Consider the following 24,654-nt stretch of genomic DNA (forward strand, 5'->3'; position numbering starts at 1 on the left):
TCACCCGCACACATTGCCTGATCAATCAATCAATCAATCAATCAATCAATCAATCAATCAATCAATCAATCAATCAATCAATCAATCAATCAATCAATCAATCAATCAATCAATCAATCAATCAATCAATCAATTTTTATTAGCGTAAATACAACTACAATACGTACATCAAGGTGTAAGGTAACTGTGGGATGGCCTCCCATCAGAATCGGATAAAATAAATTCTGTAAGCATACAAATGAATTGACAATACAATGTAGCCTACATATTGAGAAAAAGAAAACTTGGAGGACGCTTTAACTTCACCTTCAAGAGTAGAACGCGATAGCGTAATCAGGCCCCGTGCTCATGGCTTTCTCAATTTCTAGCCTCGCTTCGGTTCTCGGTGGATGCCTGAACCGTGCCGTACGGAAACGAACGACTGTGCGCGCAACATTGGTCATTTCAAGGTATCCTAGAATGCCTACTGTAAGTACAGTTGTTAAGTACCCACTACGCCATAATTCTTCCTTTTGCGAATCAGTGAAGGGCCAACTACGCGTCCGTAAGGGATCACGCAAACCTACGCATCTGCTCACTTTGTTGATGCTTTTGCTGCTGATGATGATCAAATATGTCTGAGCGCTTTGTAATGGGTGGGGCTTTAAAATACCCACTCGTTGCGCAATTTAAATGTTTTGACGCCTGGCACGATTCTACGCTTATGCCACGCAATATTGCATGCATTAAGGAGACTCCTTCTACTACCTGACATTCATACAGTGTTTTTTTCCAAACTAGTTTCAAGGAACGGTGCGCTCTGTGGTAGAACACCTGCTTGCCACGCAGGTGGTCTTGGTTCGGTTCTCACTCGAACCAGAAGATTTTTATTTATTTTATTTGCATCTTTCTCGATTTTTTCGTCACGGAAAATATGATTTTTCGCTCACAACCAACGACGCCACCGCCAACGCCAACGTCGGAATTTCTGTGAAACGCGTTCTTTAACGCTATCGCGTTAATAGTGCATGGTAGTCCATGATTTCTTTGACTCTCTGAAATGTATTTGAGCGTGTCACCGGGTATGGTTCCAATCACGGACAACCGTCAAGGTTGAGTACAGGCTACCACGGCGCAAGATAGAGAAATATGTGAGTAGCTAGATGCGTTATTTGTACATGCACTTATGCTAATCAGCTTTCTTTTTTTCCTTTCGCAAACATCACAAAGCGCTTCCTTCGCCAAGATATCACCTCGTCAATGTCTTACAGTTTTAACACGCCTTATTACAACATAGAACGTGCACATTAACGCATCCTGTAATATCCCATGGTATTAATGTTCACACCTCTGCGGCGTATACCATAAAAATATATGAGTGCACGCCGCACAGCATGGGTATACACAGGATTTTACTGATCGAGCTTCATTCTGTCGCTTTACTAGAGCGTCCTCGTGCATTGCTTTTTGGCGCAAGTTGAAGTTTCAACAGCGAAGCCGTTAAGCAAATCGCTCCTTGTGCGTCGAACCAAGAAACTATCATCGTCATAAAGGGGTAAGTGCCACACAAATTGGGTAAATCCCACTACTCACCACTGGTCCACTAAAAAAGACACCAGTTAACTCAACAAATGGCTGCGAAGAAACGGGTATGTGCCACAGAAATTGGGTAAATCCCACAACTCACCACTGGTACACTAAAAATGAAGAAGGCAACAGTATGCCCAACAAAAACCTGCGAAGCGATGGTGGCGAGTCGAAGATCCGAGTACGTACAACGATAGAATACTATGGAACGGGCAAAGGCAACGGCGGCTGCGAGAAGGCCCCGAAGCCATGGAAGGCCTACGCCAACGACGGCGTGCCCGTAGATCTATGAGAGGTGCGAACGCTTGCTTTCAGCGCGAGTTTCTGTCTCTGGAGTTTGGACATCCGCGTCGTGTCTGTGACTGTGTGCGGTTTAACTCGAACCTCTTTGCGCTGAGAATCAACGCAGAAACAACCTAGCGTCACCTAGATAAAGCCTAGCAACAACCTAGAAGCAACCTAGAACCTGCACCCACTAGCTAAGGCCTAGAAATAACTTAAAAGCAACTAGAGTAGTCGTCAGAATCGTCCAGTTGCGCTATTTTAAGCCTTGCGAGGCTTAGTGCTTAGTGCAAGCTTCGCCAATTTTTCGCGTCCCCTTTTTTTTCGGCTGATTTCTAGTTTCATATCTTGTCATTCTTAGCAAATATTTATTAATAGACGATAGTTCACAAGTTGTCATTCCCGTGCTGTGCCTTTCCCTCCTAAGTCTGTCCCATTAATTCATTCATCAACCCTACTCCTCCTCATCATCATCGTCACCACCACCATCAACAACAACAACAACAGCAACAACGTCAACAACAACGACCGCCTGTTTACAAATGCTGTACTCTCTGTGTAGCGAAGCCACAAAGGTGTCGTGCATGTCCATTGCCAGGCTTGGCTACTGGTCGCACATAATGCCATGTGACGAAATCTTGGCTGCTGACGGAGTGTAGCTAGATAAAGCTGCTATCTCTGTCTTTCCTGTTTTCACGCGTTTCTCTTTATTTATTTTGCGTTTCCTTGCCGCCTGTGGCGATTGGTGCTATAGGCGCAGTTGACTATGTTTTTCCGTCACTCTCGACGCCGTCGCTGATTGCGGGCTTCCACAGTTACAGTGGAACGACCCTGCAGCCACACTAGATCTCAACTTCCAAAACAACCGACACTGTGAAAGTCTGGGCGGAACATATCCAAAGCATGTGTGCCTCAAAATTTGCGTGACCGGGACTGAGATACTTCACAACTTACTACTGCCACCGCCTTTGAAGTAGTATAAGAAATACTGTGCCATTACCGAATACATCGCAAGAATGTTTGAGGCCGCGGAAAAAGGTACTGATCGCACCTGCATTGAGATCGATACACAGGAAGTGCCGAGCTTGTACTGATGTCTCAGCTGATTTATGACACCAGAATGTTTTCTTTCTTACGGACAAATGATCGCAATATGCATTTCGGGCATAATGGATACCTAATATGATGGAGCTCCAGACAAGGTAAGGAAGATGAAATTAACGATAACTAAAAAAAAAAGAACGGTCTTGATAAATTTTTAACCCTTCTGTATAAGTGGAGCTCAAGACCATCGTATTTCTGATTATCGTTATCCTTATCAACATATCTTAATGAAGGTACATTGCATGAGAGGCGTGTCTCCGAAAATCATCAAAGCATATATTCCTGTACTGCCTCAGAAGAATGCTATCATATGCTTTCAAATTTACGTTTCTCAAGACTACGTTGGGGTCAGATGATGATGTTTTAGGTACCAGCTCAGGGACGGTATTCTTAAGGCTGTCACTTCGATGGATCCGATCACGTTCGCAAGATTTTTCGTCCCTATGCGGATCGATGCATTAGCGGTGCACTTAGACGGGCGTCCCGGGCCGGATGTGAAACAAGGTCTTGCCAGAGATAATCTTGACCCCTCAAAGTAAAGATAACACGAGAGTATGGCCTAAGAATTGGTTTTAGTTCAGAAGGGTTGCTGATCGGGCAAGTTGGTCATCCATGAACGTAGCGCGGTACATAAAAGAAAGGAACACGACACAGACGTAGAGATTGGTAGGCGCGAAACTTGCAACTGTTTATTTCATGCCATTCGCATCCATTTTTTAAAACGTACATCCGCGAGAAAGCACAGCTCATCATGCACGTGTTGTTAAACCAAGGAACGTCGTCTCGTTTTCCGACAAGGAAATCGATGACGAGCTCACACACAAGGGTCCTCATGATGATGATGATGATGATGATGATGATGATGATGATGATGAGCCTCTACACATGGCTCATTCTTTTATAGCTTCGGCTTCTTTTATCTACCGTGTGAGCCGATCCCTAGAACGGCCGATAACAATGCAACTACACAGACCAGGGGAGCACCCACAGCCTTTGCAGTGCACTGGCAACGGAACTGGCACAACAGGTGCTCAATTTACAAAGCTTTGCAATAACAAGAGCTCCTTGCCTTTGGTCCGAGGATTTTACTAATTCCTATATGCCCAACATGAAGGATGGCTGAAGTTTGCTGTTGCGAACCATTGCACCCCGCCTCAAATCTTTCTCTTAGGTCACTCTAAGTTGGGGCTCTGTGACTATGTGTCTATTCTTGTTGGCACCTCTCCGAGTTAACCCCTCCCCCTAGCCCTTTCCCTAGAAGTACAAAACCAGGATGTACAAAATTTGAAGGGTATTGCTTGCCGGGCAAGTTGGTACATACTTGGACGAAAGCCACAAAAACGTCGAAAAAGGAAAAAAAAAACTGAGAGGCCGAAGCATAGACAGTGACACAGAGGTGGCTCTGTGTCAGCCACCTCTGTGTCACTGTGTCACGTTTGTGTCACTGCCTCTACTTCTGGCTGTCAGTTTTTTTTCTTTTTCGACGTTTCTGTGGCTTTCATCGAATTTAAGTACAAAATTTCACATACGTCGTCTCTCTTCGGAAATCGTACGTCACGATCCATATCCACAGGCGGCGTTATCACGTATCAAAGTGAAAGGTAAGCAATTTGAACGAGACGAATGCCCCGCAAGCTGGAGAGGGAAGCGGGACCTACGTGAACGCGCGAAGGGGAGTTACCGTCACCATCGTTATCGCCAAGAAAGGGGGAGGGGGAGAGGTTAGAAGGAGGAGGATGAGGGGGGGGGGGGAGCTTCATCGAGTTCGAGGGCAAGATAGCTGCGGAGTCGTTTGCCCGCGGGTGCTGTCTGACGCTGTCCAGAAAAGCATAGAGGCACATAAGGAGAACGATAACAGAGACAACATGGCACCGTCCTCTGCTTGCACGGTCGTGTGTTGCCGCCGCAGCCGCGGCTGGTTAGCACTTTTACTGGCGATGTTTCTACATCTAGGAGTAAACGCCGATCGACCGACTAAGTCAGCAGTCTGTGAGTATAAACTACGCAGTTTCGCGGTCGTTTCGGTCCCGAGGCCTGGACTGTCTCTTCGCGCTGTTGACCTAGATTTGTTGCCGTTGTTGCCTTCCTGGCACTACTGCCAACTCGTGTGCGCGCGTAATCGTGGCGAGTTGACAGGTCTCCGTGATGTGGATTTCCGGTTGCGTTGAGTGTTTTCCTTCCCGAATTCATTCCATTGTTCGATCTCAGGTGTAGAGAGATGTGGTCTGTGCTGGGCGTGGCATGCCGTTTCGCTGCCTACTAACACTTACCATTTTATTGCATCATTCTGGGAGAATGCTAAGTAATAAGCACATACGCATAGAAATGAAGCCGAGCACATTCAACTTCGTACAAATTACACTTAGGAATCTGGCCGTTCGTAGTCAGAGCTCTTAGTTTAGGTCGCATGATTACTTTCGGATAGCCGCGTGTGCTGCAAGGAGCCCTCCTCGCGGCACAGTAGTTCTCTTTTGGCCGGAGACGCACGTGGTCTCCAGACAGTATCTGAACAAATGTATATTCAGCATTTGTACTAAATGATGAGTGCAATAGAAACGTTGGACTTAGCGACATTCTTGGTTTTACTATTGTTAAACACTCGAAGCATCCACCTGCCTTTGAGCCTCTCGCGTGTTATGAATTTCCAACGCTGAGTATTGAAACCACGCAAAAGTAAGCACGGCCTCCGGATATACATATATGTGTGTGTGTGTGTGTGTGTGTGTGTGTGTGTGTGTGTGTGTGTGTGTGTGTGTGTGTGTGTGTGTGTGTGTGTGTGTGTGTGTGTGTGTGTGTGTGTGTGTGTGTGTGTGGTGTGTGTGTGTGTGTGTGTGTGTGTGTGTGTGTGTGTGTGTGTGTGTGTGTGTGTGTGTGTGTGTGTGTGTGTGTGTGTGTGTGTGTGTGTGTGTGTGTGTGTGTGTGTGTGTGTGTGTGTGTGTGTGTGTGTGTGTGTGTGTGTGTGTGTGTGTGTGTGTGTGTGTGCACGCAACAAACATCGCAAAGGAAACATACTCTGGCCATAGCACTGGCTTCGCATGCTTTTATGGGCTAATATGCCGTTGTGTCGACACGACAGTTCGTACAGCCGGAAGGAGCTAATCACGTGCAACAAAATACTGCAGACATGATTGCGTTAACTCGGTCAGATGTGATGCGTACATGAATGTACAATTTTTCACTGCTGCAACAACATATTACGCATTACGGTGAAGGATATATAGAAAAACTACTTGGAGGAATATCAAAAACAAATAAATCACTTGAATCGGTGAGCTCAAGTGGTGAGCAAGGAACGTACACATGGTCCCATCAGTGGCAAGTTAGAGCTGTTTCGAAGCGGACGCAATTTTACTTCGTAAGCAAACCGCCTTCGCTCCATCTCTTTTTTTTTTCTTTCGTTCGAATGGCGTCTCAGGCTACGTCGCTAGGCTGCTACTGTTTACCGAGCAGCCAGCGAGCGGCAGGCATGTCACTATATCAAAAGAGGAGTAGAAATACGAGGAAAAAGTGATGATTCCAGTTAAGTTCATGGATATATGGCGCGCTTGTTCGCAGCGCCGCAAAGAAATATACGACAGACTCGAAGAGAGGGAAATACCGTGTCAGCGCTTGTCGTCAGTGAAATGTGTCTCGCACGAGTCGATTATTCAGCGTTTAAAAAGGACGGTCTACAGAGTGCTGCCACGGTGTCCCTGAAGGTGAAATCGATTCGTTTCGTGGGCAGTCGATGTCGACGGTTCTGTCTGGAATGTCAACATCTGCACTTGCTAAAATTCTCATGCTCCCTTATGCATTTATCTATGACGACTGCAAGGCGAAAGCCATCTATTTCTTCGCTGTCGACTGTATTGACTTTCTAACCGCCGCTGTGGTCTAGTGGTTATAGTGCTCGACTGCTGACCCGAAGGTCGCGGGATCGAATCCACTGTGGCTCGTTATCTCCTACAAGAAGTCTGGTCCTCGATTGTATAACTTAAAGGGGCCCTGCAACACTTTTTGAGCAGGGTCAAAAAGCGCTGCCAATCGGTAGTCGAGGCTCCCGAGAACACGCGAGCCAAATATTACAGCGAAGCGAGCGGCCTGGAATTTACAATAAATTCTCAAAGTCAGCTGAAAATCGCTCCCTCTTCTCTCGACAAATGATGTATTAGTCCGCAATATATGACGCGATTGTCGGCAGTTCCACCATTGGCTGATGTTTTAATCACAATAACACCCTCATTATTACCTTAGTTGTTAATTTTGAGTTCAATAAGTAGATAATATGTATGTTTATATTGTGTTATGCCGTTAAAACACCGAACAAACATTAATATTAGCACTTCCGGTCTCACCGACAGCTCGTCTGCTCGTAGTTGCGTGGTTGCGTTTTCTTCACCATGTGCAGTGCCGAAATCGTGAATATTTCTGTGCTTTTGACCATCGCCGGTTGCCGTTGAGAGTGGCAGCCGTTCGAGTGTTGCCTCGTCAGCTGGAAACTGCATCGTCGGCACGTTCTCACGACCGACCGAGGCAGCGGTGCAGCATTTCTCCGATGACAATGCTGGCGCCGGCTAGCTTAGGATATCTGTGTTCGCTGTATGGCGAGAGTCCCGTTCGCTGTCTGTTCAGTATGTCATCGAGCAGTACCTCGGCGTATCCTCTCCGTAGTCTCAGGTTCCCAAAAACCGCGACACAGCAACCAAGCAGACTCGCATTTTCACGGTAGCTGCAGACAGCTGGGGGATGGGTCCGCGCTGGCCCGATGCCCCACGATCCTTTCTTCTAGTCTGTAGTTCTTTGTTGTCAGCCCGCACTCGCTGTGCGCCCGCATTCGAAGAGCAAACAGCATCGAAGTACCGCCACTGGGAGAAGGGTGCACGCAGCTTTGCCGTGTTGAATACGATTCAAGCGCGAGCAGTGCGAAGAGGCGGTGTATCGGAGTGTGGGTCGAAACCCATCTCAGCTGTCATTCGTTCCAAACGCGCACGCAAGTTTGCGTCCATGGTTGGCAGAGCGATGAAAACACTACGGCAGTTCGAGGTGCACACCCAACATTACCAAACCGACTCGCAGTTTTCAAGCACGCGCGATACACGGTGCCATGGGCTCCGCCGCTCGACGACGACCGCGCGAGCCGACCGGAAGTGGCGCCACAGACCACGTGGTTGCGCCGAGACGCCAGAGAGAAAAAAATGAAAAAAAAAAATGCCGCCGGCGCTGACGTCGCCTCCTCGAACCTCCGCCCTCCCTCCCTGCCTTCACGGCGCGCGCAGCTTTCCGCGCGCTCGCTGCGTTGAGTTGAGGGAGAAAGCTGCGGAACGTGATCTCTATAATTTGGTAACACCACTTAGACTTGACGGATTCGAAAAATTTTTGCGGCATATGACTCGTGAAGAGTCATACGTCAATAATGAGACTATTCCAATATAACTAAGAAAGGTGTTGCAGGGCCCCTTTAATGAATTCTAGCCAGGCAAGTGGCAACACCCTGTACATGACGTAAATAAAGTTCTTTCCATCCATCGATCCATCCCGGCCGCGGCGGCCGTATTTCGATGGAGGCGAAAATGCCTGAGGCCCGTGTACTTAGGTTTAGGCGCACGTCAAAGAATCCCACGTGGTCAAAATTTCCAGAGCCCTCCACTACGGCGTCTCTCATACTCACATCGAGTTTTGGGACGTAACAACCTGCGAATTATTATCGTATTGACTTTCTGTCACTAGCTGAGCGTCTGCCTTGCCTCGAAAGCTGCGGCCAAACGGGTTCGCCCTTTCCGCGCAGTTATCTGACTCACAGTGCGCCATACGGCCACAGCCGCTGCGCCTACGCCGGTCCGCAGCTGTACAAGACTCTTTCCTATGTCGAATTTCCTGGCACAGCACACAGATTGCCGACTATGGTTGATAAGACGCCACTGGCAAGAGTACGCTATAATGATTAGTATTGCGCGGCAGTTTCGTGCCTCAATTGTAATAAGAGCTGCGCCATTGTCCATTCGCCGAGCGCTGACAACTTGCACGAGTACCAGGAAAGGTTAGCCATGAAGTCTCCCCTGGTAAGCCTTTTGGCGCAATGAATCACACCACGTATCTGACGGCGCCAAACAATCTCGTAAGCTTGAAACGACACTTTGTTGCCGCAAGCGTAAAGAGATCGCATCGCAACCAAATGATGTGCAGACATGAGATGTTGACAGCAAATTGATTGCTGCGTTTCAGTGGTCGTACATGAAATTCGGTATGGCAATAAATTTTGCGTATGTCAGTGGCTGTTGCAGCGTACAAATGATGGCAAGGCATGTATGTACATACTCAGTTTTCCTGGTATCATGCAGCTAATCCCATGGATCGCAGAATGTTTAACTGCGCTGGGATCAGCTGCACAATTATCGTTCTTTCGGCCCACATTGCACCAGCCCTCCTCATCGTCTAAGTGGTGTTTATCGCCACGGGCCTGTCATTGCTGCAACGATTTGCAAGGGGCGCCCGGCCGTGGTATTGCTGTTCGGCATGTCTGTCTGCCGGTCGAACTCTAGCCTGAGCGGTCCTGGTGGCGCTCAACCCAACCTTGCATCTTTCGGCAGATTTAGGTGAATGAGGAGTGTTCAGTCCTACCTCAGAAAAGTTGTTCCCAGCCAAGTTTTCAGCGCTGATGACGGAGATGGGGCTCGAGAACGGCATCGCAGGAACCTCTTGTAATGGTTTCGCGGCCATGCTGCTATCAGCGGTGACACTGCTTGGTGCAGGTTCCTTGTCCGTCATGCAGGTGTCAGCGATGGGCGTATGCGGGCTGTCGGCACGATTTCCCTTCTCGGCAAGTAGAAGTGCCGATTTTGCTGTTCGTAGGCGACGAAGAGAACAGTAGTGGTGTGCCTTCCATTTCTTGGGGGCGTAACCCGAAAAATTCAGGGCAGAAAGCAACGATGTATCGGGAGCGATACAAACGTGCGTCCTTCCAACTTTTACTTTTTGGTGAACAAATCACAAAATGACATTTGACGCGGCCGAACTGTATTTACTCTTTCCCGTAGTCAAAGCGCAACCAATGCCGTCACACCCCGTGTTTCTGCTGTTTCCATCGCGGTGGCCGCGCGAAGGACATCACCATCTGATGGTTTTGAAAGAAACGGAGCGGCTGCTCAGTAGAAGGATGAATTGCTGGGCGATTTAGTAATTCTTTGCCCAGCAAGTAAAGAAGGCCAAAGAACTGGTTACGTCACTCAAATAAAACATGGCTAATAGCCCAACGAAATTATATGACTAGTTTTAAATGTTCTAAAGCGCTCGTGGCTGTCGTCTTCTCGTGTATTGTTCATGTTCTTCTAGAGTTTCTTTATTTAGCTGGTGACGCATGGCTGTGAACAGCGGAATGTGTCCAACCGGCAAAAAAAAATGCTCGATAAGCGTTAAGCACGTACCGAAAACTCAGCGAAGCGAAACAAAGAATAATAATGATAATATCTAGGGTTTTACGTGCCAAAACCACGATATGATTACGAGGCACGCTGTAGTGGAGGGCTCCTGAAATTTCGACCCATCTGGGATTCTTTAACGTGCGCTCACATGACACACAACACCTGCCTCTAGCATTTTGCCTCCATCGAAACGCGACTGCCGTTCTCGGGATTGAATCCCAGACTTTCGGGATCGAATCCCAGCCGTGGAAGCCACATTTCGATGGAGATGACGTGCTAGAGGCCCGTGTACTTAGATTTACGTGCACGTTAAAGAACACCAGATGGTCAAAATTTCCAGAGCCCTCCACTACGCCGCCCCTCATAATCATATCGTGGTTTTGCGACGTAAAACTCCAACAATCCCGGCACTCGGCTGCTGACTTTCGGGTCAGCAGCCGAGTGCCGTAACCACGGTACCACCGAGGCGGCCGGAGTGAAAAAAGGCTTTTCCTATTATAATGTAGCGTAACTCACGATCGTCATGCAGACTACATGGACGATCTGTGCGGATCGGCGCACACCGCTTCAATCACCGTGGGAGTGGCGGGCCTCGAGTCGGCAGTGGTGTTGCGCGCCACTAAGCACCACATCGACCACGACTTCAACTGCACGGTGAACGTGACCACGAGGGTGGACCGGAGCTTGCTGTACAGCATCTCGTTCCTGGACCTGCCCATGACGTGCCTGTCTTACCTGGAGGTACTCGCGTGCACCTCTGTGTTCGTGCAGACTTGGTGTATTCATGTGGTCTAGCGTGCTAAAGCGGCGTTATAGGCTAACAGGGACGAAGGTGTGAAGGACTCCGCATGAATTTTGACATCTTCGAGAGAGAGATAAAAAGTAGGGAAAGGCAGTGAATTATAACATTCGGTTTGCTACCCTAAACTAGGGGGAGGGGGAAAGGGGAAATAGAGATTAGAAGAAGAGTGGATCGAAGAGCGGGCGCGCGGAAAAAGAAAAAAAAAGACTGTGGAGCGAGAGTACTGTGGATTATCCAAAAGACCACCACTGTCACGCAAAACCTTCAATAAGGCCTTAATAGATTTCAGGTGCGACGGCAGTGCGGAGCGGCATTCTAGTACTATCTGTTCAACAGGGGCCTACCGTCAAGGCGGGCATGAAAGACAGTGTTGTTTGCAACCACTGCGGCAGTGAAGAAAGCTATAGAACACGTTATTTGCCGCTTTCCTCGCTGCAGTGCGCAGATACTGCCGCTAGCGGCTGCGTTGTTGACATCCTAAGTTTCTGTAAGGGCACTTAGGTACACGCGAGAATTTCTGCATCTCGCCCTCATTGAAATGCGGCGGCTGGAAAATCGAAACTGCGGCCCGAGGGCTCAGAATTAGGAACGAAGTTATTTATGCATAAGTAACAAGGAGTGGCATACCTAATTTTTCAGCGTACGGTGACACCAAGATCTGATGAGATAGGAAATATCTTGCGGCTATCGCTAGTGCCACAGCACCTTCTCCTCTGAGTAAAACATGAGTAAAAACAAGGTTCGTCGTTTAGACAGGATGGACATCGATAATTAGCAAGCGTATACCTACCAGTGTTGCGGAATGCGCGCCTCCATTTAATTCCAGTTCCATTCCGGGGATTTAGAGCTTGCCCTAATTCCATTCCTTTCAACTCCCCGGAATGAAAGAACTTAGCCCATTCCCACTCCGGGAATGGCCGGGCAGTTCAGTTCCATTCCTGTAATTCCTCAACGTAGGAAAGGCATCCTGATAGTTTTATCAAGTTAAGGATGAGCGCCAAATAAAGCTGATGTCATCATATGCATTAAGAACTGCAAGAGTACGCAAAACACGTTACCAAGGTCGAGGGATAGTAGCTTGGTGACGTATCTCGTGCTGTACGACCACCCTACCAATTCCCATAAGGGGAGTTCTCCCCCTACATATAGTGTTTGCATGGTCAGCATGTTTGAACGAATGGTGATGTTTTAACATTATTTAAGCTTAAATGTGTTAATGCTAAAACAACGACGAGTATTTTTATGCTGACAAAGATTGTGTTCAAGAAGACTAAGCAGTTTTGCCACGCGTCTGGAGCGGTCGTGAATATGGAGAAAACTAAGATCTGGTTAATGAGGACTAGGACCCTCCAGATCTGCTGGTATTAGTTGGAATAGTGCACCGCTCGGGTACCTTGTAGTGCCCGAGCGGTGCACTGGGGCAACGTGCTCTATTTTCAGAAAACAATGTAATTCCATTCCCATTCCATTCCGTGTAAAAGGCGCTTAATTCAATTCCCATCCCACTCCTCCAAGCGTTGTCCCCATTTCATTCCCATTCCATTCAGGGGTCGCGAAAATATGGAATGATTCCGGAGTAATTCCAATTCCGGAGTTGCAACTCCGCAACACTGATACCTAGACAGCAGGAGCTAGTAGTCAGACTGTCTTGGACGAATGTGGTGCGCGCTTGTCAGACAGACGGACGGACAGATGAACGGACGGACGGTGAGTAGGTCTCGGTCAATCAATCAATCAATCAATCAATCAATCAATCAATCAATCAATCAATCAATCAATCAATCAATCAATCAATCAATCAATCAATCAATCAATCAATCAATCAATCAATCAATCAATCAATCGGTCCGCCCTTCTGTCTGTCTGTCTTGCTCTACTGCAGTTATAGATGACAGTTATACGTGATTTTTTTTGTGTAGTCCCACAGCGAGACAGCGAAAGAGAGAGAGATTAAACTTTATTTGCACTCATCCAACTTTTGTTGCCAGTTTGCCCCTGAAGGCAGGGCGTCACCGATGTTCGCGGCACCTAGTCCAGGCTCTGCTGGCTCTTGCCATCGTTTCTGCCCTTTGGACCAGCATAAACTGGTGTTGAAGGGCCGAGCTGGACCGCAGGGCCTCCCTTTGTTCCGTTGTACCATTGTTCCGTTGTCATGTTCTTCGTTATGCAATGTGCACTCCCACGGGATGTGGGAGAGAGCTCACTGGATTTTCACTTTTTCCCTGTGATCTTGGTCCTGAGAAACCAATGCCCAAATAAGGGGCCGCTTTTGGGGCCTCGCGTCCAGTGCAGATGTGGGCGGACCGACGGGACGCGCAGCGCTTCTGCCGCAACGTGGACGACCCTCGCGGCAAAGAGGCACACTGGGTGACCGCGCCGCAGCTGCAGGTGCAGCTGGTCACATCGCGCCACGACTGGAACTACGAACGCAAGGCCTTCGAGATCGTGCTCACCTCGTATAGGCAGAGTGAGTCAAGCCTCCGAAATCCGTTGCGGCATCCATAGTTCAAACAGCGCAAAATGAAGCATTGGCAAATAGACACAGGAAGTTTCTGTGTCTATGTCCGCTGGTCCTGTGTCTGCATGTTCCGTGTTTCATTTTGCGCTGTTTTAACTAGTACGCTTACGTACGAACTGGCTCGCATTCAGACGCTGTTAAGTTACCGTCGCCGCAACGTGTGGCGAAGGAAGCCACCTATTAAGTCTTATAATGATGACCAGGCGAATGACATGCTAGATCGCTGGTAAGGGCCACTTGTACTCCAGCGAAGCGGTCGAGTTGACTTTTGTTGAGTAATGCTAGAATTTAAACGATGATAGCAATCTCTGGGGTTTTACGCTCCAAAACCACGATGGTATTATGAGGCACGCCGTAGCGGAGGGCTCTGGAAATTTCTACGACCTGGTGTTCTTTAATATGCACTTCAATCACACAGAACAGGGGCCTCTAGCATTTCGCCACCATCGATATGCGACTGCGGCGGCCGGGATCAAACCGGCCGACCTTCGGGTCAGTGACCGAGCACCGTAACTACTGTACAACCGTGGCGGACAGAATTTAAAAGAGTAAAACAACACATGTAAATATTTCGTTAATATATAGGAAAACGAAGACCAAGATTTTCTTCTTCGAATACCACGTTCTAACACCGTACAGAGTGCTAGTTAATAATTTCTGTTGACTACGGAATTTTGCCTAATACCTTAGGAATAGGGAGAAACAATGATGAATAGCAGGCGACACAGCAAAGTTTAGACATACCGTTATCATGATTTCTATTCGGGACCAAGAACAGCGCATCAGATATGAAATATGTAAGGAAACATATGAAACTTATATACAAATGATAGATATGCGGCATATAATTTGACGTAATGTTAGGTGTCATAGAAGAACAGAAACTGGGGCGAGTTTGTAAGGTGCTTGGTCCTCATAATTAACTGATACAAACAAATTTCGAGGTTCTTTTTTCAACTTATTTGTAACCGGAACAAATCGGCGTCTTGCGGCTACAGAGCACCGCTTGGGCCCGCGATCGGAAACACAGGTCTCCATACTTGAAAAAGAAAACTGATCGCGGAGGCTTTAGCTAATGAAGTAGCTGGTCACGGTTCTTTTGAACGCATGCGCAGGCCTGCATTTCGACGGCTGCTACAAGGGTGAGTACCAGTGCGGCAACAAGTTCTGCATCTGGCGGGAACTCACTTGCAACAACGAGAATAACTGCGGCGACCTAAGCGACGAGAATTGCAGTGAGTACTTGTCGGCACGTGTTTCACCGCCAAAAGGCATTTGAAAATTTACTAGCTAGACTACAAAAGGCAGAACAGAAAACTACGAGTAATCGCTTTAAACGAGATGCAAGGTCACCATCTAAACGGACACTGTATGATGACAAATCTAACTTGGAAGTTCTCACTAAACAGCATGCAAAATACTTGAACAGATGGTGTCGCCATAGACAACGTTTCGAAAGTGGTCTTTTCTCCAAGGCAGCCTTTTCTTAGAGCTGCCTTGAAGAATAAAAGACCACTTGTCGAAAGGTTGGCTCTAGCCAGAGCCCTTGTTCAAGCGAAGCATGAAAATGCGAAGCAAGTTAAATGCGAAGCGTTTCTTAGCGAACCCAAAGCACTTTGAGCGTTTCCATCCATCCATCCATCCATCCATCCGTCCGTCCGTCCGTCCGTCCGTCTATCTATCTATCTATCTATCTATCTATCTATTTGTCTATCTATCTATCTATCTATCTATCTATCTATCTATCTATCTATCTATCTATCTATCTATCTATCTATCTATCTATCTATCTATCTATCTATCTATCTATCTATCTATCTATCTATCTATCTATCTATCTATCTATCTATCTATCTATCTATCTATCTATCTATCTATCTATCTATCTATCTATCTATCTATCTATCTATCTATCTATCTATCTATCTATCTATCTATCTATCTATCTATCTATCTATCTATCTATCTATCTATCTATCTATCCGCCTACGTCGGGGTGCTATCATGATCGCCTTCTTAACTTGGTGTACACCAAAATTGGCATGGGAGGGTAAGAGGGTTTTACGAATATGACTGTCTGGTCATGAGATGAATAACGTGAAACTCCTGTCGCGTGAGTCGTTAAACCCTTTCTTCCAGACACATGTGGCACATACCCCGTTTACCGCGGGCCGTGGTATGCGGTATGCGCATAGGCGTGCGCAGGGTTCCTGATCAGGGGGGGGGCAAAGCTTCATCGCAGCGCCCCTCACCCTACTAAGTCAATGTATGGGGTAGATTTTGCGCCCCCCCCCCCCCCTCTTAGGTGACTAGAAGGGTCAATGTACGGGGCAGGCGTTGTGCCCCCCCCCCCCCTTTTGGTGATTATATATCTACGAAGTAACGGCGAGGACAGACATAGGTAATTTAAATGCGAGAGCGTTAAGAAAAACCGACATCGGCAGCATTGACCCGACGAATGCAAAGAATAAAAATGAGGATTCCAGCAGGAATCGGACCCAAGCATTCTGCGTGGCAGTCAGGTATTCTAGCAGAGAGCCACGCCAGGTCTAGAAACTGCTTTGTAAGGACACCCTATGCAGGCGTATTATCGGTGCAACGTCAATTGTGGTTGTAGTGCTGGCTATCTAATATTAAAACGAAGCAATAAACCCTACATATGTACCCGTACAATACAGGTGTCAGATCAGGTTAATGTCAACTGTGGTTCCAGTGTTGGCTCCGCTTTTATAGCAGTCTAATAAACAATACATTTGTAGTCCTATGATTCAGCAAGCTATATTCAAGCGTAGCTCGACCCCGGGGGGAATACGCTAACGGAAGTTACGTATGATATTCCCAACATCACACCGTAAAGTGCACTTCGTTTCGATGATAGTGAAGCATGTGCTCTAACGTGAGCGCTGACCATAAGTTGCCTTTTAAACGCCAGTGTTGTCGACGTGCCTGGTAAGCCTACAATGAGCACACAACTACTACGCTTTAAAAACACGTCGATCCACCTCGTAACGCTTGCCTCAAAGCCAAAAATGCATAATAGAACTACTCGCTGACTGCTTCGCATGAAACCGATTCCCACAACGCGTGGGATCTGCCGAACTTTTTTCATCCCGTCAATTCTCTATCTTCCCTTGAACTTCTGCCTTATTGCACCAAACAGCATGCAACATGCAACTTGTACTAAGATCAAGCATGTAATGTTACTGTTGCATGCTGCATAATATTATATTTAGCATGTAATCACACGTAATATAGCATTAAGCAAGCGTGTAATACACTGTTCGTGAGACCCTGCGTAAAATGCATGCTATCACCAGGGCACGACAACTTTTGGTGTAGTTTCCTGTCTACATTGAGAACTTCTAGCAAGAATTGCTTAAGAGTGCAGCTTGACATTTTGATAAGGAATGCACGAGCGTAGGCACATTTTAACACACCTTGTGTATGCAGTAGTTTTTACCCACGTCATTTTTTCGCACCCTATGGGTATTCGCACTGAATACTGTAACCAGATAAATGTGTGCGTGCTGCTTTTTGTAAGGTCCCATAAATGCTTTGCAAAACTCAGTCCGATTAACTGTACGTACTCTGTAGGATGACCTGTACGTTATGGGACGATTGCAAGGGGTTCATTCCATGTAATGTTTCTTTTATCGCACCTCGCGCCTTTACAGACCCTCGAGATAAAAAAGCAGTGCGATTGACGCAATACAGAAGGGTTATAAGAGCAAGACGATCGTGTGCCTCCACGTTGCGTCTCTGCCAGTTTTATGATTTTTTTTTCACGAAGCAATGTCCCAGCTCGCCCAGCTCGTCCAGCTATCCATCCTTATGTATGCAGTTTTTTTACTGTCCTCCCGTTTGGGAATAGCTTGTTGTCGGAACGGGGCTTATCTTTTTCTGGTGAGGTATACGAATCTGCGCGTCACGGAGATTGCGCAGAGCGTGGCCTCCATATCTGTAACCTTTGACGCAGTGTCAAAGACCCTGGCGGTGGCCGTGACCATCGCTGCTGGAATCACCGTCGTTGTGCTCATTTTTGCCTTGGTGGCTTACATCAGGAAGCGTGCTCAAGTGGGCCCACATGTAAGTACACAGATCGTGGAGCGTAGACTGACATGATTGTTCCAATGGGCTGTACTGACTTGAGAAGAGAAGGAACTTAGCGGCTCCTTATTTACCAAAAACTTCACAGGCGCTCATTAGCGTTTTTCGTTCCATGATAAGGGACTCAATTCAATAATAACAAGTGTATTTGCACATATCTCGTTAATTTAAAAAGAAGTATTAGTATCACCTGTACGAGATCAATGCTTGAAATCAGTTTATTATTGTACCAATACTGAAGCGCGTCTGTGAAATATTTTCATGCTATAGCTCTCTCTGCAAAGTATAGACTCGCACAAGCTCTGTACAAGCTGCTGCAGGCTGCAAGCACTGACTTTTAAGTTGTATATTCGGTCCTCGTCTCTTTCTGCTTCTTTGCACCTCTAACCTTCAATCTCCAACATACCTTTCACCAATGTAGGGTACCATGCCGGTTATTCTGAACTGGTTAACCTTCGTGCCTTTCACATCTCCTGCTTCCACTTTTATATAATATTTCTGTAGATAACAACAGTAACTCTTGTGCTTTTACGTTCCAAAACCACGATATGATTATGACAGACGCCGTAGCGGAGGGCTCCGGAAATTTCGACCACCCGGGGTTCTTTAACGTGCACCCAAATCTAAGCAAACGAGACTCTAGCATTGGGCCACCATCGAAATGCGGCCTTCGCGGCCGGGATTCGATCCCGTGACCTTCGGGTCAGCAGTCTAGCACCATAACCGCAAGACCTACGCGGTGTGAACTTTCTGCAATGTATGTGAGTTTGGAGTGTTCAACGAATATCGAGACAGATTTTCTGACATGAGAGATTAAACTGACAATCTTCGATTCTTTGTCCTTTTGTCTTAATCCACAGGACTTGTCGCGCACCACGAGCTCCCAGTCGGTCCACAGCGCCGGATCGGGCATTTCCGGCGCCTACGACACCACCTACCGCCCTCTTGCGGGCAAGCACGTACTCATGGAACCGCTCTTGGAGGTGCCCAGCGTACATGTCTCTGGCGTTCCCAGCAGGGCGTCGTCAGAGGACAACGTCCCGCAGCAGGCACAGGGCAGCGAGAAGCGACTGAGGCCGTGTATACGCTACGACCGGTCCGTGTCCGACCCGATGTGAAAGACACACACACATGTGCTCTTTGGTCAACGAGAGTGGTGTTAGCCATAGAGTTTCTTAATATTACACTAGGGGGAAATCTTGCGCTAGTGTCTATGAGAGCTGCAGTACACGACGCTTCAGCCAGCATGGGAACATGCATAGTTTTTTTATTTGCCTAAATTCTGTTTTTCCGGTTCCGGATGACCTGCAGCCGCTTTGTTACAAGACGCAGTTCACCAGTAGTTCAGCAGCCCCACTTCAATACCTTAACCCTTTCAGACTCACCAATTCAAATAATCTCACAAGGTTCACAAGGAGCCGTTCTTTTATACGAAAAAAAGTTAAAACACGACAATAAACAAAGCCACATGTGCGTTCGAAGCCACAAGCACGAAAACTAGGCAAATCCGTCTACTGCCCATCATTCCCATGGTGGCTGAACGACCACAGCGCCACAGTTCCCTCTAGTAATTATGTAGGAAACTCTATGGTGTTAATAGGTGGATAGCAAAATGACGTCTTGTTGGTGACAACAAAGGCAGGGGTGTATAATTGTACAGTACGGTCAACTTTTAAATGGAGCACCCAGCTGGTAAGTGCGCGGAAAAACAAGTTGGCTTCATTTGAGAATAAATCTGCAGACAGCAATGAAGAATACGGGCGTGACGCAGCACAGGGCGAGAATTAACTGTAGTCTGGAGAGTTGTGGTTTGTGAAACTCGTGTTATATATGCACGTGGAGAAAAAAAAAAACAGCATGGCAGCAAAGCGTGGCACACCAACCAATAACAAGATACTCTGTCGCCTTGAAAAATAATCTTAATGCATGAAGAATTCGCATATAAGATTTGGCAAGTACCTTTTAGTGGCGAAATATTGAAGGTGCACCATGTATATAAGATGTCTTACATGTGTACTATCGTTTTAAGCACTAACTCTACGTTCGTATTCTCGAGAGCGGCGTCGATCATTCTGGAAGGGCTAGGCTGTTTGTTTATGTAACATTAGAGATTATGTGACTTGTCGAAGTGTTTTTTAACGAGTACATAAATGCAGTGTTAATGTTCAAATTTTCACTTGGAAGGTAGTGAGCATGCAGCCATTTTATTTTGTTCTTCATTTTTTAAAGCTCATGCATTCATCACGACCAAGCTGGTGATAACGCGAATAGTAACGGCTGAGATTAGAAATTACACGATGGCACTTACACGGTAATTGTTGTATGTGTAATTTCATATCTCTTTTCAATAACATTCGGCACCCAAATACAAATGGCCGTTCCCTTTAAAAGCAGACCGTGTGCTGGTCACAGACAGTGATAAGTGCTACCAAGCCTGTTATGTACCCTGTCGCTGCCGCACTTACAGCACCCTAATACGTAAGGACACGTGTACGTTTTGTAGAGTGCACATGTGTCCTCTGTGTTGTTTATATTCAGCGCACCGTGTTGTACCCTTTACTTTGTGTGTTCGTGTGTCTGTGCTTGTGTTAAGATACATTTGGAGACACGTATTTTAATGTGTATATCGAGACACACACGACTAGTCGATCTGTGCACAGTGTGCGAACAGCGCAGCTGTTACGCTGCGTTGGTGTTCATCATTAATGTCATACGTTGTGCCTTACTTTCACAGGTGCTTGGAGTGACTTTGTACTGTTTTTTCAATAACTGCTTGACAGTGAAAAACGATTTCATGGCATTTAACGAGCGCAGGAAAATAAAGCCTCATACAGAGGAAATTATTGTCATTATTATGTTGTTTCCTGAGCCATTTAGAATCTCTTACAGGAAAAATTAACTAGCTCGAACAGCTCCCCAAGTTTGTGTAGCATTTCCGTGTTCATTTCGGAACTTTGGGAATAGTATTCTGCAGTTTAGTTCACAGATTACATCCGTAAAGACATGAAGATGACATCAATAGTGTTTTACAGTCGCGCACATCTTTAACTGTCGTTCGCTAGCGGCAATATTTTCTGTGTAACTTCGCCATATGACTGAATTAAGTTCCAGAAAGGGTGATGACAATTGGATGCCCACAAAGCACATGCCCACAGAACAATTTTTAGTTAGTTCGTTCAATCATATGGCGCTGACACACAAAACATTTGCCGCTTGGAACGATAGTTAAAGATCTGGCCGGCTGTACGTTTACTCTATAGAGTAGACGTGCTTCGTTCGGGCTGTGGGGAACAGATAAAACAAAAAAAATGTTTTAGCAGAGAAGTTATGTGAAGCTATATATCTATTCCTTGATGCGAAGTGCCGCTTGAATGCCGCCTTTGCATTACGCGGTATATACGTTAGATTAAATTAAATGCCGTATTTACGTTAGACGAGACATTTACTTCAAATGCTGCGTTTACTTTACCAGGCGAAGTGCCGCGTCAGTTAAATGCTTCAATTATTCTAACAGTCACTATCAGCATGGTTAGCAACGGGGCGCCTATTCCTAATATTAATTGCTAAATAAAGCATTTTGTGGTAGGCGACGGTGTCTTGAGCCCAGAAAAAAACCTTTTTGCCAAAGCGATGCTGTATGTTTTGGGAAAGCATACGACCATGCTTTACGAGCAGTTTGTTCTTCCAAGCCAGAACGGGAACTATGGGAACTAAGAAATAGTCAGCCGTTATAAAGTGTGGTACAGCTCCGTCTTAAGGCATTCACATGGCTTAAATTTTTGGTCACAATAGTCCACAGCTAGGAGGCGCGCAAAAGCAGCTGGGCGCGACGGGGAGGGGATGAGGGCAAGTATCGTTCTAATGTTCTTCGGCTTTTCCCACATGCATTACGCTTTTTTGCCGTCTTGAAGCACTAACACACTAACGTGGTGACATAAAAGTAAAGGACAAACATGCGAAGCCTCAGACCAAAATAAGCCAACATACGCGGAAGGGAAGCCTTCGACCATCCATCATGACGACATATGCGGTATTCAAGCATTCACGTTTCCTAACCTCTCTTTGCATCACAAGACTTTTGTTTAAACCCTTTATACAATACATTTTATGCATATTGTATAAGTGAGCTAAAGGCATGCGAGGTTCAACAGACCAGTCCGAGCCAATGAAAACACAGTAGACTCGCAAATCTTCGAGAAGTTCAAGAGTGTGTTTTCGAGCAACGATTGCTAATGAAACACGTTTTCACGCATGTGCCGTGTAACATTTTCTATGAAACTTTCATCTCTTCGCTGAATATTGCGTCCGGCCGAAGCTTGGATATAGCGTACTACCCTGAGTTAAAATTTCACCATTACGCGATATGATTTTCAAGCAATACTTAGCCTACTTGATTCACAGTATGCTGTCATCTTTTGACATATGACACTCATCTGAACGCGTACGTGTACGCGTGCAACATTCTTCACGTACCGTAGCATGATATCAGCGTGTGACGTGTGACGCGTTCTGCTATGCTTATTCGTCCCTTATTAATCAACTTTCGTACCGCGGCGCGTATGCCAACGTGGGCTTAAGAAATGAGTCATACGAACTTTTGAAACATAAGTTTAGAGAAAAGAACAAGGTGACATGTCGCACGATGCTGAGAGTGCACCCGTATGACGTCGTCAGATTTCGTTTTACGTTTCTGCAAAAAATGTCATTGCAGTTGCAGTCAAGCAGTGGAACAAAGCGAGCATCTTTTTTGTTTTCTGCGAGTAGAGATGTCCCACTTTTCTCTAGCTGTCCAGGAAGAGTCCCACGGCACACAGTCTAACCTTTTGTAAACGCCTCATGTAAAAAGTTCGCTTAGGGTTCGTCGCATTAAGAAAGCGGAGTCTTTGGAGTGCAAGGACCGTTGTCCGACGCACTGACGCGGCGGCTTTTCCTCGTTGCCTTTTTTTGCTCCCTGAATCGTACTGTACTAATATGCTTATAGACGAGCTGGTATGAATGCCACATCGCGCCCAATTTTCTGCTTGACGACAGAAACGCCGCTTCAAAGGATGCGCACTTTGATTTCTCGCCTATAAAGCAAAAGGTTTCCGCTATGTACCACGGGTGTCAAACTCACCTCAGCTAGCGGAACGCAGTCACGAAATTCAGTCCCCTCAAGGGCCGGCCCAGTGATGAAGATTGTGGCGGGGGGATTGGGGGTAGTGTTGAGAGGAGTTCGAACAAAATGTCAGCATAGTTGCTCTTTGCAAAAGTGCCTTTCCCATATCTCGTTTATGAGCCATTTCTGAAGAGGGTTTGTTGTCAGGATTCGAGAAACATATTGATACTGGCCTCCAGAGTGACATGTCTGTGTACATAATGAAGATACTTATTAGGAAAATTAAAAAAGAATGTGAAGGAGTCAGTAACGTGCTGGCCGGGCCGCTAGCGAGAGGTCCGCGGGCGGCGTGTTTGAGGCCACTGCTATATACAGACACAATTATGAGCAGCGCCGTGTCTAATCTGCCTCGTCTACGGTCCTGTGAAATATCACGCACGACTAAAAACGTTGCCCATGGTACAAAAAGAGCGGGCAGATACATCTTGCAAAAGCATGCACGTGCGTTCGCATTTAAATCACCCACAGAAGATTACGTTATGGAGGTTTCGTGTCGGGGCTACGGTCACCTGGTGCGTGACCACTCTATGGCCGTAATAATGCCGCGGCCCATACGATGGATCGTGGCCCTTTGGTGACGCCGCACTACGTAATGCGACAATGCCACGCTTGCGCTGGACATGCCCAGGTCTACATTCAAGCGAACTTCGCCACCTCCGTGCAACATTTATGTTTTTGTTTTGTTTTGTTGCCTAAAGGACACTGACTCATACACGGGGAATTTAGGCAGGCCGCTACATTAGCTCACATGCTTTGGAAGTGCGGGTTGCTGGGCCCGACTTACAGCAAGGCCGAGGGGGATGCGCTTTTGCGCAGCCCAAACCTACAGGACCAAATCCTGGCCGTCCAGCGCGCCCGCGACAGGGCCGTTAGGCTAGACCCGCCGGTCCCAACGTAGGAGTAGCCGGGTGGCGCGGGGCAACCTCAGCGTCTGCACCGGACTCTTAATAAGGTTGTACTATCTCTCTCTCTACATACGAGGGGTATTGACCACGCTGTCGATTCTCGTTGCAGGATGTTCATGCTTAGTTCAGTTTTCTTTTGTAGCGTTAGCTACACTTGCCTAGCCGGAGCCGATTTCGCGTGGATCCTCATGAGCCGTGCTGCGCATGCGCGAGGATCAGTGATGCCACACAGCTGGCTCACCGGAGCCGGCCTCTCACGCGGTCTCCGCCACCACCGCGCGCGGCTGGTCTGCGCGTTCGGGAGGAGTGACGTCGTAGCCGCAGCAGGCACACTGGCGCCGGCGCGCGCGCAGACTCCGCCGCCGCCGCGCGCGACTCGCCGCTGCTGGTCTGCGCATTCGAGAGGAGTGACGTCGTAGCCATGGCAGACACACTGGCGCCGGCGCGCGCGTAGCTATTCGCCTTCGCTGTGCAGTCGCCGTCTGACACTGCGCTGGAGCCGCTTGATAGCGCCCCTGACTGGCGTTTGCAGGTGGGAGAAGGAGAGCGCAAATGCTGCTCAACGGCGCAGAAGAGCCGAGAAGCTTGTCTCATCGGATTCCGAAGCAGTTGCTTGGCAATTAGCGGATCAGCGTACGAAGAATGAACAGAAGAAGGCTAATAATCCTAGACAATCTGGAAAGCTAGGAATAATCAGCTGAACCTTTGCTAACGCTACGTATATCCTGGCATAGCCGAGCTAAGCCAATGCAATCTTTTTTCTTTACTAATAAATTTATTCAAATTAGGGTTATTTTAGAAATTCTCTACTGCCG

The 24,654-nt window shown here is 47.1% G+C and overlaps 1 protein-coding gene across 1 annotated transcript; it reads left to right on the forward strand.

Moving 5' to 3' along the window:
- Positions 1 to 4,738: 4,738 nt before the first annotated feature.
- On the forward strand, positions 4,739 to 20,819 carry LOC119401608 (uncharacterized). The gene is made up of 6 exons (XM_037668507.2): positions 4,739 to 4,941; positions 10,879 to 11,090; positions 13,444 to 13,618; positions 14,785 to 14,904; positions 17,646 to 17,755; positions 18,637 to 20,819. The coding sequence occupies exons 1-6, from the start codon at positions 4,818 to 4,820 to the stop codon at positions 18,892 to 18,894; spliced, it is 999 nt and encodes a 332-aa protein (XP_037524435.1). The 5' UTR covers positions 4,739 to 4,817; the 3' UTR covers positions 18,895 to 20,819.
- The last annotated feature ends 3,835 nt before the right edge of the window (positions 20,820 to 24,654 follow it).

The sequence above is a fragment of the Rhipicephalus sanguineus genome, chromosome 8 (genome assembly GCF_013339695.2).
Source record: "Rhipicephalus sanguineus isolate Rsan-2018 chromosome 8, BIME_Rsan_1.4, whole genome shotgun sequence".
Lineage (NCBI taxonomy): Eukaryota > Metazoa > Arthropoda > Arachnida > Ixodida > Ixodidae > Rhipicephalus > Rhipicephalus sanguineus.

What these genes read in the sequence shown, in the direction of transcription:
- LOC119401608 (XM_037668507.2), top strand. Translation starts at nt 4,818, where the DNA reads ATGGCACCGTCCTCTGCTTGCACGGTCGTGTGTTGCCGCCGCAGCCGC. An exon ending in GCTCACCTCGTATAGGCAGA is followed by an intron (nt 13,619 to 14,784) that starts GTGAGTCAAGCC and finishes ACGCATGCGCAG; the next exon opens with GCCTGCATTTCGACGGCTGC. An exon ending in CCTAAGCGACGAGAATTGCA is followed by an intron (nt 14,905 to 17,645) that starts GTGAGTACTTGT and finishes CCTTTGACGCAG; the next exon opens with TGTCAAAGACCCTGGCGGTG.